Genomic DNA, 14886 nt, shown 5'->3' with positions numbered 1-14886 from the left:
CCCATTTTTGCACAACTTTCTAACAACCGTCGATGAACAAAATATAAAGCGAGAGATTAAGGTAACATCTGCTTGCCACAGCCAGTGGGTTATCTTCCCTTATTTGACAAATCGACGTGAACTGGCTTTCTTACGTTAAAAAACAATCATTTAGCAAATCATATATTGCTTCCGTACGTTCAAGCTCCACCTTTGAAGAATTAGTTTTCTTTTCTCTCTTTTTTTCTTTTTCAAAATTGGAAAGAAAACTGCTTAAACAAAGACTACACGCAACAGCAACAGCAGAAGCAACGTCATGGAACTAAGGTCACTGCTGTATTTGAGCGGTACCAAGGAAGACAATCTCATTTTTTTTCTTTCAAATAGGAAGACAATCTCATACACTTAATCTCATAAAGACTAATTAATATATCACTAAATGATCAGCGGACAAAACTTGGGTCTACAAATTCGTGTAGATAAAGGGATAGTAGTGAGGGACTTGGTGCTTGGGTCCCACTTGGAGCCTTTAACTTGACACAAAAAGACTCTTTTCTGTAAAATCCATTTCCACAAGTCATAACCAACCCAAATGCCAGCATCTAAGCATTAATAGACACTTAGAATGACACGATAACCCTGAAAAAACACAGAAGAAGGAACGGAATGAAATGGGTCAAGAACATCTTGACATAGAAAAGACTCTTTCTTTAAACATATTTCTCCAAGTTATTAACAACCCACCAAGTTGCCACATCTAATAGACCAGGGGCTTGATATATTCCTTTCAAGCTAATTGTTCTTTATTAGGATCATTATTTGCTTACTGATGTTCTGATCCTTGCGAAAATAAAAAATAATTATAATAATCATGTATTTATCTAAGTATCATTTTCTAAAGAGGTCCTAGTTGGAAAATTATTCCAATTAGTGCCCATGAACAATAGTAACATTAATACTTAAGGACTACTCGGATAATATTGAGATCAAAGCCAATGGCGGACAAAATCATGGAAATGTCCGAGCAGACTTCTGTAGCTGACATTTATACCCTTTGGTGCATCTAGTCTATCTAGGCCCGTTTCCTTTCTAATTATGGTGGAAATCACATGAGCTAAAAAGGATGGCAAAACAGGGAAATGCCATTTTACTTTAGGTTATAAAAGAAGCTTTTTGGGTGTTTTGGATAATCTGTCAAGAAACATATTAGTAAGAGGCTAACTAACTATATAAAGCACATAACTAGAGCTTAAGACAACACTTGCCGCCCAAGTTTAAAGGAAGCTAACATCAAAGCTTAGCAGAGCTTCCTAGCAAAAGCAGCAGAGAAAAAGAAGCAACTCCCTATTTCCACAGAATAACGTGCTCCCAAAGATCATTTTCCTCTTTCTTTATAACCAACTCTTCCTTCATTTCTCTTGTACAACTCCACATACCAAGGATTTGATCTTTAATGCTACAACTGAACTTTTTTATTTACTACCACAGCCAAAACTTTTTTCTTTTCAAAGCTTATTCTTGTGCCAAACTCACCAACCCTTTATTGCATTAGTAGAATTTAGCATTGATTTTCCAGGCTAGCCTAATTCAGAAATATGGATGGTGGCAAACCTGTAGGAGATGGCGATGGTAGCATTTGTTTGCAGGTTGTTGAGCTTCGCAGGCTCAGCGAAACATATGGTTCGAGCGCCACTATTTTTGAGCCTCGCAGTAGTATTGAGAAGAGAGACAGCACTACAACTTCTGCTTCTCCAACAACACCGACAACACCAGGGATACATGCTCCAGAGCAGAAACTCACCCTCTTTGCTCTTCGCCTTGCAGTTTTTGAGAAGGCAGCTACTGGCCTGGGAACGCTTGGGTTTATCTGGGCAACTGTTGTTCTTTTAGGTGGTTTTGCAATCACTTTAGATCCAACAGATTTTTGGTTCATTACAGTTATATTGTTGATTGAAGGGACTCGAATATTCAGCAGGAGCCATGAACTTGAATGGCAACACCAAGCCACCTGGTCCATTGCTGATGCTGGAATCAACAGTTTCCGTGCAATAAGATCTAGTTCACACTTTGTTATCGAAGCTGTAAAATCACTTTTCAGGTCAATTAGTCTGGTCCGAAAGCAGAGTCAACATAGCAGAGAATTGACAGGAAGTTGTCATTCAGCCAATGCCAGGAATTGGGATTACCGAAGGAACACAACTCGGACATGGACAAGCTCAGATGTTCCTATCCTACCATATGCTCGATGGGTTTTCCTTTCAAGAAATGTTAGCAAGCTTCTCTATTGGCTACAACTTGCATCTGCAACGGCTTGTGTAGCTCTATCATTGATGAAGCTCATCATACATAACTACGGTGAGGTAGCGAAAGGGGATACTGACAAGAGAAACAGACGAGCTGCTCTGACTATTTTCTATGCCTTGGCTTTAGCAGAAGCTCTATTGTTTCTGACGGAGAAAGCATACTGGGAGTGGAAGGTGATCTACTACAGACTGTTGGAGGAGGTGAACAGAGAATGCGAATTGGGGCCTTCAGGTATGATATCAATCAGAAGGTTCTTCTATGATGCTTATTCTAAGTGCGTTAATGGAAGCATCTTTGATGGCCTGAAAATGGACTTGGTTGCTTTCGCCATGGATCTCTTGGATTCAAATTCCCCCGATGAGCAGCTCATTGGAGTTCAAATTCTTCGACAATTTTCAATGAATGGGAGGTTTTCAGATGATACCCTCCAGAAGATTGGGACAAATATCTCAGTGATAGAAAGATTAGTTGAGATGTTGAATTGGAAAGACCCACAAGAAGAAGCTATTAGGCGGTCAGCTGCAGAAATACTATCAGAGTTAGCAGGCAAAAAGCAGAACTCCCTACGAGTTGCTGGAATTTCAGGTGCAATGGAATCGATCTCATCTCTGCTCCAAACCAATAGGAGCTCCAACACCACAGCTGATGAAATTGGTGAAAAGAAAATCATTACCGATCATGCACATTATGGGTTCTGGACGTTCAATCATTTAGGACTTCTTATCCTGAAGAAGCTAGCTCACGACCATGACAATTGTGGAAAGATTGGTAACACAAGAGGCCTCCTACCAAAAATCATTGATCTGACACATGCTGGAGAGAGGATGTTGAATGATGAAAGTCTTGCACATTCTCAGATTCTAACAGTAAAAAGATCTCTACAAGTGGTGAAGATGCTGGCAAGCACAACAGGAGCCACAGGTAGTCATCTCCGAAGAGAGATTTCAGAGGTAGTTTTTACCATCAGCAACATTAGAGATATCTTACGACATGGAGAAAAACACCCAATACTGCAAAAACTCAGCATAGAAATATTAACCAATTTAGCACTGGAAGCAGATGCAACAGAGAGGATTGGGGGCACAGGTGGAATTCTTAAGGAGTTATTCAACATTTTCTTTAACCATGGAGCACCTGAGAGTCCAAATCATGTAAAAACTGCAGCAGGAGAAGCTCTAGCAATGCTGGCCTTAGAAAGCAGAAGTAATTGCCATCGCATTTTGAAATTGAAGGTGCTCGAGAAGCTCGTTGAAGCACTTGAGGATCCATTGCTTCGTGTGAATGCTGCAAGGATCCTGCGAAACTTGTGCGCCTACAGTGGTCCAGATTGCTTCAGCCGCTTAAAGGAAGTCACTGCTTCAGTACCTACGGTAAGTGCTTTTTATATTCAATCAAAAGCCTATTCTACTTTAATTAACACGTAACAAAACTCTAGTTTCAGAACAGGAGCCAGAAATGGTTCTCATTTTTCTTATCAAACTATAATTAATTTTTGGAATAAGAGTCTGTCTTTAAATCATTCCCCCTGCGGCAGGTGCTTAAGGCAATTAGGTCAGAAGAGAACAAATTGCAAGAAGTAATGGTTGGACTAGCAGCAGAAGTTTTCAAGTTCTTAACTTCTGAAGAATCAAGCATAATGTTTGAAAGGCCAGGAATTAAAGAGGCTGAATTAGCAAGCACAATACTGCAGATCCTCCAAAAATATGAAAAGCCGTCAACTAAAGTTCCAAGAATACGGAGATTTGCCATAGAATTGGCAATCTGGATGATGCGACAAAATAGAGCAAATGTTCATATTCTCAGGGATCTGGGGCTGGAGAAAGAACTGGAGCATGTTTTAGAAACTACAGCAGAACTTGAAAGCTTCAACATATTCTCAGGAACAGTAGGGCTGAGCCGCCATAGCACAACAATTCACTCACTGATTGAAACTGCACTTAAGTTGCTAGCAGAGAGTAATATCAGCACTCCCTAATCACCAAAGCAGTCTGAACGTACAGTCTTGTAAATGTGAAATTACTAAGCTAAAATTGATTGTTTTTTCTCACATTGATGCAGCTGTGTAAGTTATTAAAACGATTGAATTAAGTTATTTACATATTTTACCATTAAGATTCTTGCCAGATGATTGCACCTATGGCATCTTCTATTTGAGATGAAAACAACTTAAAATGTGAACTGAGGAATGATTAGATATATTTGAAAAGTTCAATTATCAATATGGGCAATCCAAAAGGATTATACTTTAGAAAAGCACACAGCTATAGATTCTAGCATTGGATTCTAATGTAATCAGTTCATGCCTGGTAATTGTATTATGGAATTTCTAAACCCAAAAACAAGTGCCAAATTTTGCATCTTAACTTCACAAAAAGAATTACATTTATGTATTTACCCAAGTAGAAAAACAAGAAACTTATTCTTTCTAATAAAAGCTAGGACAAACAGCAAACTTAATGTCATCATCTTTTTCTACCTTTCAAAAATGAGCAGACCTGAAAAAAAAAATTAAGTCAGTGAAGGAGGATCTTAGCCAATCACTCTTGAGACCCCAGCACCAACTGTACTACCTCCCTCTCTCAAAGCAAATTTTTGACCTGTTAGTGCATTGCAATGACCAGCAAGAAATTAAGGCAGTTAGAGATAGAATTTATAAGCTGCGAAAAGTATGGAAATCATATACGAATGGAGAGCAAGTCAAGAACAATTTGCTACATGAGAAACCAATTTAATGTCATTTTATGATTATTGCATTTTGAGAAGTCAAACCAACCTGCTTCAAGAGGCACGGGTGACAATGACTCAAATCTTGCTGTCACATTATCACCGGGCATCACCATTTTAACATCTACAGCTAATTCCACTTCTCCAGTTACATCTGCAGTTCTCATGTAGAATTGAGGCATACAGGGGTGTTTGCTTCAGAGGTTTTGTGCAGCTATTTCTCGTTTGACAGCTGCATTAAACTGGTACCATTAACAGCTGCATTAAACCGGTTAGTACCTGTTGATAAGACGTCAGAATTAGCAGGGATAACTGATTGAAACTTCACTACTCTATAATAGAAACTATGTCATAAAAAAGAGCCAATAAGTATTGGGCAAAGAAAAAAGAAACAGAAACACATGGTCTACATTTTGTGGCAATAGTTATTCCCCTCTTCTTCTCCTCAGGGGCCTTATCAACCTCATCGAAAGCAATTGCCTTTGCTTTACCCTCATCAGCTATATAAAAAATGTAAATTTTTACTCCTTTATTAAATCCCACATATTGTGCCCATTATAAAATTTCGGCAGGGATCATATTTAGTGTCACATGACATAAAAATCTTATCTTCTGTAACATAAAATATAAATATTATTAAATTCTAAATATATATTATATGTAATTATTAAAAATAATTTATTATTTTATTAATAAACAGTAATTAAATTTAATAAATTTAATGGTTTAAAATATACATGGCGTCGGAACCAATTGAGATTTCAATACATAATAATTATCAATATCAACCTTTGTAATGGCAGCAGTTAGAGTTGTTTTCCCATGGTCTACATGTCCAATGTTCCCAACATTTACATGAGGTTTCCTAGACCAATGAGAAATTTAAAAAAGAATAAAAGAAGAAAAAGAACCATATTCAAGAATAATAAAGGCAAGAAAATTCCTTTCAGGAATTGAGGTTGAGATTGAGGTTGCTGTAAAATAAAGATGGTTACTTTATTTACATTCATTTGCTTTCTTATATTCAGAATGATGCGATGGGACTTGCGTCCGAGTGAAGGTAGCCATTGATCGCCACAATAGAGGGGCGGAGTTGGCAGATGCATTATCATGGAGTGAACGGGAAAGAGAGAAAATGCTTTGAACCGCCATTCCTGAAAGAAAATATTGCTACTGAATTAGGAAGATAAAATATATATATATGTGATTGTTCAGGAAGGAGAGGAGTATGTTTTAATTGTTGATGTGATAACCATAGCACTGAGGGCTTTAGGTGGCATTACCCGTTCAGAGGTTTTAAGTTTTAACTGATCAGATCAGCAGAATCAACATAACAAAAAACAAAAAAAGAAAAAGAAAAAAATGAGAAACGATAGGTGGCACACTGTGATTCTTCCACTTTTTTTCCTCCAAGCTTGACATATCAGCGTCAACGTTCTGTTTGGAAAGGGAGGAATATGGTGGGTGAGGATAATGAAACATGGGACCCAAAAAGTTCCAACATGTAGCACCTGGTCTGCCAAATCCGATAACTATGAGCAATCCAAGAATAAATGAAAATAGGCACCTTAAACAAGTAAAAAGAGAACAATAAATGGACATGGTATTATCAGGTCTGTTTCCTTGATTGTGGGCAAAAGAATAACTACAAGCCTTTTCTCAAATGAGAAGTACCAAAGTAATTTTGTATCAAATAAAACCAACCCCATGAACTTTCAACACGTGCACTGAACCTATTTTCATTCCTTTCATTTCGTTCTTTGTATTTTACAGTACTAAGTTGCTGCTGCTGCTGCTACTATCTTAATTACAAACAAATAATCAGATTGTCAAAACCCAAAATAAAAAATTATCCCACTTTCATTTTCATCGATTGTTTCGGAACAAATTGAAATCCCAGCGACGCATCAAACCATCCATAATGTGGCTTGCTGGGTTGCGTTCTACTGTCAATGTGGCTTTTGTGTTACTTGATAAGTCAGTATCCGTTGAACTCTGGACACTTGCTGAAGTATCACTACGAGCAGAGGTGGCTGTGCTTCCTGATTCTGTCATGGATGCAGACGTGTCAGATGCTGGTCCTGTCGAAGACATGCTCAGATCAGGTGACTGGTTTGCCGTTGATGAAATTTGGCTGTTGATCAGCGGAGACGAGGTAGGTTCTGGCTTTAATGGCTCATGATCCTCTACTGTCTTCACAGAACCACATTCTTCTCTAATGGAAGATGGGTCATCTTTTTGTGAAGATTCGATGGCCTGCTGTCCTTCTGCATTGGGATATCGCATCTCCAAGTCCTTTAATGATGCAATTACTGCTTCCATGAACATCTGAAATATACAGATAAGCAAATGATTAAGAAAATCAACATCATTTCAGAATGGAATACAAATTACTTACCCTTTCTTCCTCCTCTATGTCGCATGGAAAACCTGCCAAGTCATCTAGTTGATACTCCACATATTGATCATCATCCATCGCTGTTGGAATATTTGGTCCATAGGGATGACCATTGGATATCTCAAAGCTGATCATATTGGATGACGATGGTAAATGATTGTCATCAATTTCTCCACCCTGCAGCATATAAGTATGCTTTGTCAGAGATTATTAATTTATTAATTGTTATAAAAACAAGGACTTCAGTTTTGAAGAGAGGGAAAGAATAATGTGATCACTAGTAAGGGGCATAAGGTCCCTAAGCTGACTACTTGACTAATGTGCAGAACTTGTTAGAGATGTTTATTCCGTTGGCCAAAAGGACAAGAGGAATACCTCAGCTTCAGATGGATCATCCTTTGATGGAATATCAGAAGGAACCTGAACAGAGGCAAAGAAACAACAATCAAATACCTCCTCCAAATAGTTCAAGATTTGGTATAATACAGCTAAAGAATCAAAGAAAATCAGAAATAATAGGAATTTAGAGCATCATGCCAAGTGCCTTTCTCATAATCAAGCAACCAGTTTAACAAATATTACTGACCTCTGTCCGACTCATCGGTCTTTTGGGACGAACTTGCTTAATGCCATCTTCTCCAGTGCTTGTCGATGGTTCAGCAACTAATAAAAGCATCAATATGAGAGTAAACAAACGTGTGTTCCAAAGAAAAGGCTAGATGGAAATTAATATTAAACTGTGAAAAAGTCACAAGGTATGCGAGCCATGCCTTTAGATGCAACTGAAAGTTCCAGGTTATTGCCTACAGTGCTCCAACTATCCTGAAGGTAAAAACAATAAAAAATGGGCAAATGATAGTGGACATTAAATATGGCAATTCCAATATAGTCAGGACCTACAACCAGAAAAATAGTGACTTTATTTACCTTGCCAAAGTAACCATGCATTGTTTCTAAATATGTTTCCCCCACCTCATCCTCTGGAGGATGCAAAACATTGTGGAAAAAAATGTTTATGGAGTCAAAGTAGAATTGTGGGCGTGGAGAGTTGTGATCTCCCTCAAACTTGATAATATTCTTATCTCCCTGCAAAATTCATGTTTTAGAAACTCAATGCAACAAAATATGAATAGACAAGTATCAGTCAATACAATAGATACCAAATGGCCAAAGAAATAGTTTCACCCCAAACTTTACCATTTTAACATCCAACACCACTCAGCTACTATTTTAATCTATAATACATCTCAACTTCTATTTTTTACCTCTTTCAAACCCCCCCTCCTCTCTTCTTCTGTTTAGGACCTCTTTCATCTTTGTATATATATTTTTATATTTTAATTCACTTATATTGTGGAAAGTTAAAAAAATAAATAAAAATGTAAAAGAGCATGTACAAAGATGAAAAAAAGTTTTAAAAAAAATTTGAGAGACTCCATAGGTTAAAAAAAGTAGTTGAAAGTGGTTATATTAGTAAGGTTTAGGAGCAAAACTATGCATTGAGCCAAAAAACTATCGCTAAAACTAAAAGCCTCAAGCTCCAACAAAGGAATGGCAAAAACAGGTTATTTGGGAAGTTGCCTCCAAAACCATCTTTAAAATATGTAACAAGCTTTATTCAAACAAGAAAGTGTTTTAAGACAGAAGTAGAGCATTTACTTCAAAATTTGGGAGGACTGAGAACCCTCAGAACTTGACCTTCTGACCACTTTTTTAAGGGGAAAAAGATATCTGAGACAATGCATGCCTGAGTCTTTCAAGTGCTCATCATTGATAAGAATGAAACTTGAGACTTACCATATAAGCTTCATATATGCGATCCGAGTGATGAGGTTGAATAAAATCATCATCAATCGCATGCCCAAATAATGCTGGAACAAAGCAAGACTTTGCCACCTGTAATATAGATTTAATGTAATTATTTTCTGGATTAACATGTAAAAAATAATTAATTACTATGACAATCTAACAAACAAGTACGAGGAATGGAACCTTAATAGTGTTGAGGTCCGTTATGTCAAACTTCGCCTTTTTCTGGATAGCTTTTCGCATATATTGGATAGCAAATTTTACCTAAAACATAAAGAAATGAAACTGTCAACGAGGGAAAATATACGAAACAAAAGTTAGATGTTATACACACAGAGTCATATATACAGAGTAACAGAGGTGATTATGTGGTGGAAACAGTTATGTACAATTGTTGAAAGTTTCCACATCTTATGTCCATTGTTTTTATAACTCGTTCAGAAATTCTTATCAAAAGAAACTTCATAACATTAGAGTAATAAAATTATTGTGTGATAAACATGAAAGCTAAATTGTTATGCTAAAAAGATCCACTTACAGTGAATTTGGGAAAACGGAATTTGTATGTATCTACAAGTTCCATCATCAAGTCGACCAAATCAGAAAAGGGACTGTCAAGAACCACTCCAGCAATTGAGGGATCCTCAGCTCCATACATAAGGCTGGCGAAGATAGGCACATCAATACAGAAAAACAAACAGAAAGAGTTACACAGGTAAAAAAACATAGCAGACAGAACTTTTTTCTTTGAATGAAGAAAGCAAGGTAAGAAAGTACTGCACAGTAGTCAGAGGGACTACATTCAAAGTCCAACAATACGATCCCAATTCTATTTCTTCGTGTATTTGATTTGTGTTGATTCAATTAATATAGAAAGGAAACTCTTACTTTTAGGATTTTAGTTCCTAGATTTCTGTTCTATATATTACGATAGACAGACAAGGGGACTCCTATGTTGAATTATTGGATATGCTAACAAAAAGGAAATATAGAAAGTGCAAGAAGACAACCTGGTGACAGCACCCATTGAACGACCCCATAAGCCGATCAAAGAGACATTTCCATCTTGCCGCAGATAATCAACCACAGCCTTGAGGTCATCTTTCTGGAGAGCAAGCGAAGAAATGAATAATGTAAAACTGATTAATTTACAAAAACATTGCAATCATCAGTTTTCAAAAAGAAAATAAAACCGGTGAAGTAATGTGCGGAGCACCAAATCTTTTCAAGTAGAAAAATGAACCATGCTCTTAATATACTAATATTATGTACTGAATAAATTTTATTAACAAAGAGAGGCACATCAGAAATCAATATAATTGGATGATGTGGTTGCACAACAAGCACCTTTCTTCATTTCTTATATAATTGACAACATGCTAAGGCACTTACTTCATTCCAACCCAGAGTAACATGCTCTCCTCCAGAAAGTAGAAAAATGAACCATGCTCTTAATATACTAATATTATGTACTGAATAAATTTTATTAACAAAGAGAGGCACATCAGAAATCAATATAATTGGATGATGTGGTTGCACAACAAGCACCTTTCTTCATTTCTTATATAATTGACAACATGCTAAGGCACTTACTTCATTCCAACCCAGAGTAACATGCTCTCCTCCAGAAAGTCCAGATCCTGAGAAATCAAGAGTGAAAACTGTAATATTTGAAGGCAGCAATATAATAGCAGCTTCACTAGCATCAGCCCTGCACCCACTGTCAAAAGCGAAGACATGCAGCCAGTCAGTAACAAGTAATTCAACAAAAAAGAAAAGGGTTGGCTATTAAATTATTCATTTGTGTATAAGCTGCCTGCCACTCAAAGGAAGAACCCACGGTCACCCACTCCATGTTGATGCCAAATTAACAACACGACAATCTAGATAAATAATGTTTGTTTTATTTTGGAACATAAGATGCATAATGACTGAAAATCTTCTTTCCATAATGATAGAAATTAGGAAACGCCAAAATGTATTAATACCATAACAAAGAACAATATTTATTCTAATCAATCATAGTCCCCCACCTACCTGTTGCCATGACAGTATATTACACAGGGCAGAGGCTTTCCTTCCGGGCTAACAATGGGGGCATAATGGCTACATTGGAGAACATCTCCGCGATTATTTTTAATCTGCAAAATATTGGAAGCACCTTTATAAACAAGCTGAATATCATTCCAAATTCTAAAATGAAAAAGGAAGGAAAACATCATTGTAAAAGGTAACATGGGAGGGGAGAAGTTGAGGGTGGTTTATTCATGGTCTTCCCAGAACTAGTGTCAAGTGGCTCATTAATTTACCTCCAAATCCTTTCTTTGGTACCATTTTCCTTTCAGCATAAACTCCTGATCTAACAAATCATGTTTTGGACTGTACTCAGCCCTGCAGTCCAGATAGTACAGAATGGTGAAAAGCCACAAGCAGAAAACTGGGAGAATAAATAAAGTTATAAATTCCTCCATGTGGATGCCATAAGGCGTAGACAACAGGTATCTCATCATAAGTTCACATCATTCTCACTCAACCTTAATGCCAAAGAAATGCAGTGAGTATCTAAGAAAGAAATTAAAAACAACTCTTAATACAAATTTCATGAAACAGCTCAGAGTTTAAAATCGGCTGTTTCTAGTCAACTGCCAATTTAATGTATCATATATAGTTCATTTCCTATCCACACATTACGTATCACGTGAATCACATCCAAAGAACAGGAACCAAAACCAAGTCACGAAAAGTAAAAGAACCAAAAAGTCTTGAACCTGCTAACTGATCCTCTACAAAATCTATCGAACTTCAACACTAAAATCACATAAACAGATAAACATAGAAATTTCCATAGCCTATGAGAAAAATGATTGAGAAACTTCCTCAGATTGGGAAAAAAGAAAAAAAAAACTAAATTTCACATAAAAAGCATTAATCCTGCCTAACATGCTAAAAGGATTCTCTACAGAGAACCTTTCAAGTGGAGAAGATCAGCAAACCACTGTAAGATATTTACCCAGAAATATTACAAATACATAGCAGCAGAAAAATTACCATACAGAGATCTCGAATTGTGAACAAATCAATTAGCTCTCTAAGCTGGAATATTTAAATCCCAACATAGCCACCAACACTAAGCCAAAATCAATACAGCAATCAAAATAAAATCAAATTTGAATCTTGAGCCAAGAGATTCAAAATTGAGCTAAATTAACAAAAAGGGTATTTAGTTTGTAATTCAACCCAGATGCCAGATTCAAATTCTATTGAGTTTGAAACTTTCAAATTCTATTCACTTTTGCTCTAAGAAGCGGACTTTACTAACCACCAAGAACCCATGCATAAATTCAATCCGAGAAATCAAACAAAACAAGAAAACAAAAAAACAAAAGATAAAGACTAAAGAAAGTTGCAAAGTTGGTACCTCGGAGGCCGTATGATAAAGTTAACAAGTTGCTCCATAAAAGATTCAAAACGATCAAATTTGATTTGATCCCTTCTTTTTTCTCTTTTTCTTTCTTTGTTCCTGTTATCTTTCTCTTTCTATTTCTCTCTTAGCTGTTGTGTTTCTACTTGTTTAGCAAATAAAATAATAGATTAAAGAACCAAAATAAGATATAAAATTAGTAAAAGAAAACAAAAAAAAACAGAGAAGATACTCTGTGTGTTCTCTGTATCTGAACTGAATTTATCAGACAGAGAAAAAAGAAGAACAGGAACAAGAACGAGAAGAAGAAAGGAGGGACCGGCCTCTGTTATGTTGCTGTTAATGCTTTTTCCTTTTTTTGAATTGTTTTTTGTTCTTTATTATGTGTTTTCTTGTAATTCCATTTGATCTTATTTTGTTCCTTTCATTCTTGAAAATAAATATTTAAAAGAAAATGTTTTTCTTTTCTTTTTTCTTTTACAGGCTCTTTTCTTTTTCTCTCAGTCCACATCTGTCTCTAATTATCCACACACGTGTGAATATTGAACTCTGTATGGGCCTTGTACGTGTGTAATTGATTCAAAGAAGTGAAACTCTTTTTATTGGGCTTGGGCCAACTGCTCTTAATTCTCCTTGAAATTAACTCCAAATATTAAAAAGAAAATTACAGTTAATAAGATATTCATGAGCACAAAAATACTCTCTTTAAGGAATAAAAGACATCACATGGAAAGGAAAATTGCTAGACCATCCAAATGTTGTCTTTTTATCAGTTTTTGAAGCTTTAAACCAAAACCATTTAAAGTGTGATGTAAGGTTGGAATCCAGAATTTTTTAATCTTGAGGAGGACAAAACTATGTAAAGAAAGTGCATTTTCAAGGGGAAGTTTCCATGAATGTTCATTCCAAACATGTAAAGACAAGCCAAAAAGGCAAAACTTTTATGTCATTATAGTTGGTGCCAAATCTAAGGCTATGGCTGTTTTAGAGTGATGGGTATATTTTGTTAGTTTAAATTACAAATCTAATTGCTTGAGCAAATTAGTTGATTATTGGCATCTTAAAAGAATATTTATTGCAAGAGCTATTGTGGGTTTCAAGAGATGGGCTTTACTTTTTTACCAAAGGTAATCTTTTTTTCTTTTTTTTTTTTTTTTACTTGGGCAAGTGTTTATGGAAGGTGAATGCTCTATGATGATGACTCAACACCCTCCTTATAAAAAAGCTCTCATGATGTGAAAGTTTAACCCACTTACCAAATGGTTTCAATTCTGAATCTTCTGTCAGCACTTGGCAACAAGAATATTATTCATGTTGCCTGCCTATGAGATTATAGACAACTCATGCCAATGCTCTGACATTTTTGGTCCTTTAATAATTGTAAATGCCGAGGGTTACTTTTTCTATTGTTATTTTAGAGGAAAATTGAAGAGGGTTCTTGAGAAAATTGATTATGAAATAGAATCAGTGTTTTTTAGTATAATTCTCCAAGAAAATAAATTGGGATGCTGGAAGTTTACATATGAAAGAGAAGTAAGATCTAATCTCATTTATTATTTTGAGAAATGAGATTGGTACTTATAAGGAAATATAATTGATGTAGAGGATCGATGGTTATGTTGCATGGCTCGATTTCAATGGATGTGAGATGATGGATATACTTAGACTTATTTTGAGTTGCATTTATCTAATTGTATCCATTGACCAAAAATTAAAGGATGACAATTTCTATTTTAGTCGAATCTCAGCTTGAGCTGACCAAACTAAATCTTTTTTTAAGTATTTTTGATAAATAAATATATAAGTGCATAATGATATAAATAATTATATAATAAGATTTGAGATATATAACTCATATGAATATCTATCTCTATATGAATTTTTGATATATATTCTTGAAAGTTGAACAATTTATCTGCCTTAGATGTTCTCTAGCATGATTAAGAAAAATAATACGTTCAAAAGCATGGAGACAGAAAACTATATAAAAGAATCTTTACAATCTTAAATGATTAATATTAGAACAAAATCTCTGTTACTCAAGCCGTATATTTTAATATTTAGATTTGGCTTTTATAAAATAGATAAAGCCCGAGCTATTATTTTTTTTTAGAATTTGAGGTTGTCTCATAATTAGCTCGATATTCTACATACATAAATTAAAATTGAGCTTGTCTCGTAAATTAGCTCAGTATTTTATATAAATAAATTTAATTCAAATTTAGAATAAAACCGATTGATTAAGCTCAAG

The 14886-nt window shown here is 35.7% G+C and overlaps 2 protein-coding genes and 1 long non-coding RNA gene across 5 annotated transcripts; 1 reads left to right on the top strand and 2 right to left on the bottom strand.

The window, feature by feature from the left end:
• The first annotated feature begins 1066 nt into the window (after nt 1-1066).
• Nucleotides 1067-4395, top strand: LOC8261488. The gene is made up of 2 exons (XM_002516753.4): nt 1067-3653; nt 3818-4395. The coding sequence occupies exons 1-2, from the start codon at nt 1575-1577 to the stop codon at nt 4256-4258; spliced, it is 2520 nt and encodes an 839-aa protein (XP_002516799.1). The 5' UTR covers nt 1067-1574; the 3' UTR covers nt 4259-4395.
• Nucleotides 4396-4483: 88 nt separating this feature from the next.
• On the bottom strand, nt 4484-5494 carry LOC125371233. The gene is made up of 3 exons (XR_007217518.1): nt 5418-5494; nt 5057-5286; nt 4484-4880 (listed from the first exon to the last, which is right to left on the bottom strand). It is a non-coding gene; the product is annotated as an uncharacterized LOC125371233 (long non-coding RNA).
• Nucleotides 5495-6584: 1090 nt separating this feature from the next.
• On the bottom strand, nt 6585-13110 carry LOC8261489. 3 transcript variants are annotated; one of them, XM_048379347.1, is made up of 15 exons: nt 12868-13110; nt 12633-12777; nt 11524-11605; nt 11252-11355; nt 10808-10934; nt 10225-10319; nt 9753-9876; nt 9398-9478; nt 9203-9301; nt 8333-8491; nt 8176-8227; nt 7992-8068; nt 7781-7825; nt 7406-7582; nt 6585-7335 (listed from the first exon to the last, which is right to left on the bottom strand). In XM_048379347.1, the coding sequence occupies exons 2-15, from the start codon at nt 12668-12670 to the stop codon at nt 6874-6876; spliced, it is 1722 nt and encodes a 573-aa protein (XP_048235304.1). In that variant the 5' UTR covers nt 12671-12777; nt 12868-13110; the 3' UTR covers nt 6585-6873. The 3 variants fall into 3 exon arrangements, with proteins under 3 accessions (XP_048235304.1, XP_015573402.1, XP_015573403.1); XM_015717916.3 differs by having other exon boundaries at nt 12633-13110; XM_015717917.3 differs by having other exon boundaries at nt 11524-11651; nt 12633-13109.
• Between the last annotated feature and the right edge of the window lie 1776 nt (nt 13111-14886).

Source organism: Ricinus communis, chromosome 9 (genome assembly GCF_019578655.1).
Source record: "Ricinus communis isolate WT05 ecotype wild-type chromosome 9, ASM1957865v1, whole genome shotgun sequence".
Classification (NCBI taxonomy): domain Eukaryota; kingdom Viridiplantae; phylum Streptophyta; class Magnoliopsida; order Malpighiales; family Euphorbiaceae; genus Ricinus; species Ricinus communis.
This window is presented reverse-complemented; position numbering and strand designations above follow the sequence as displayed.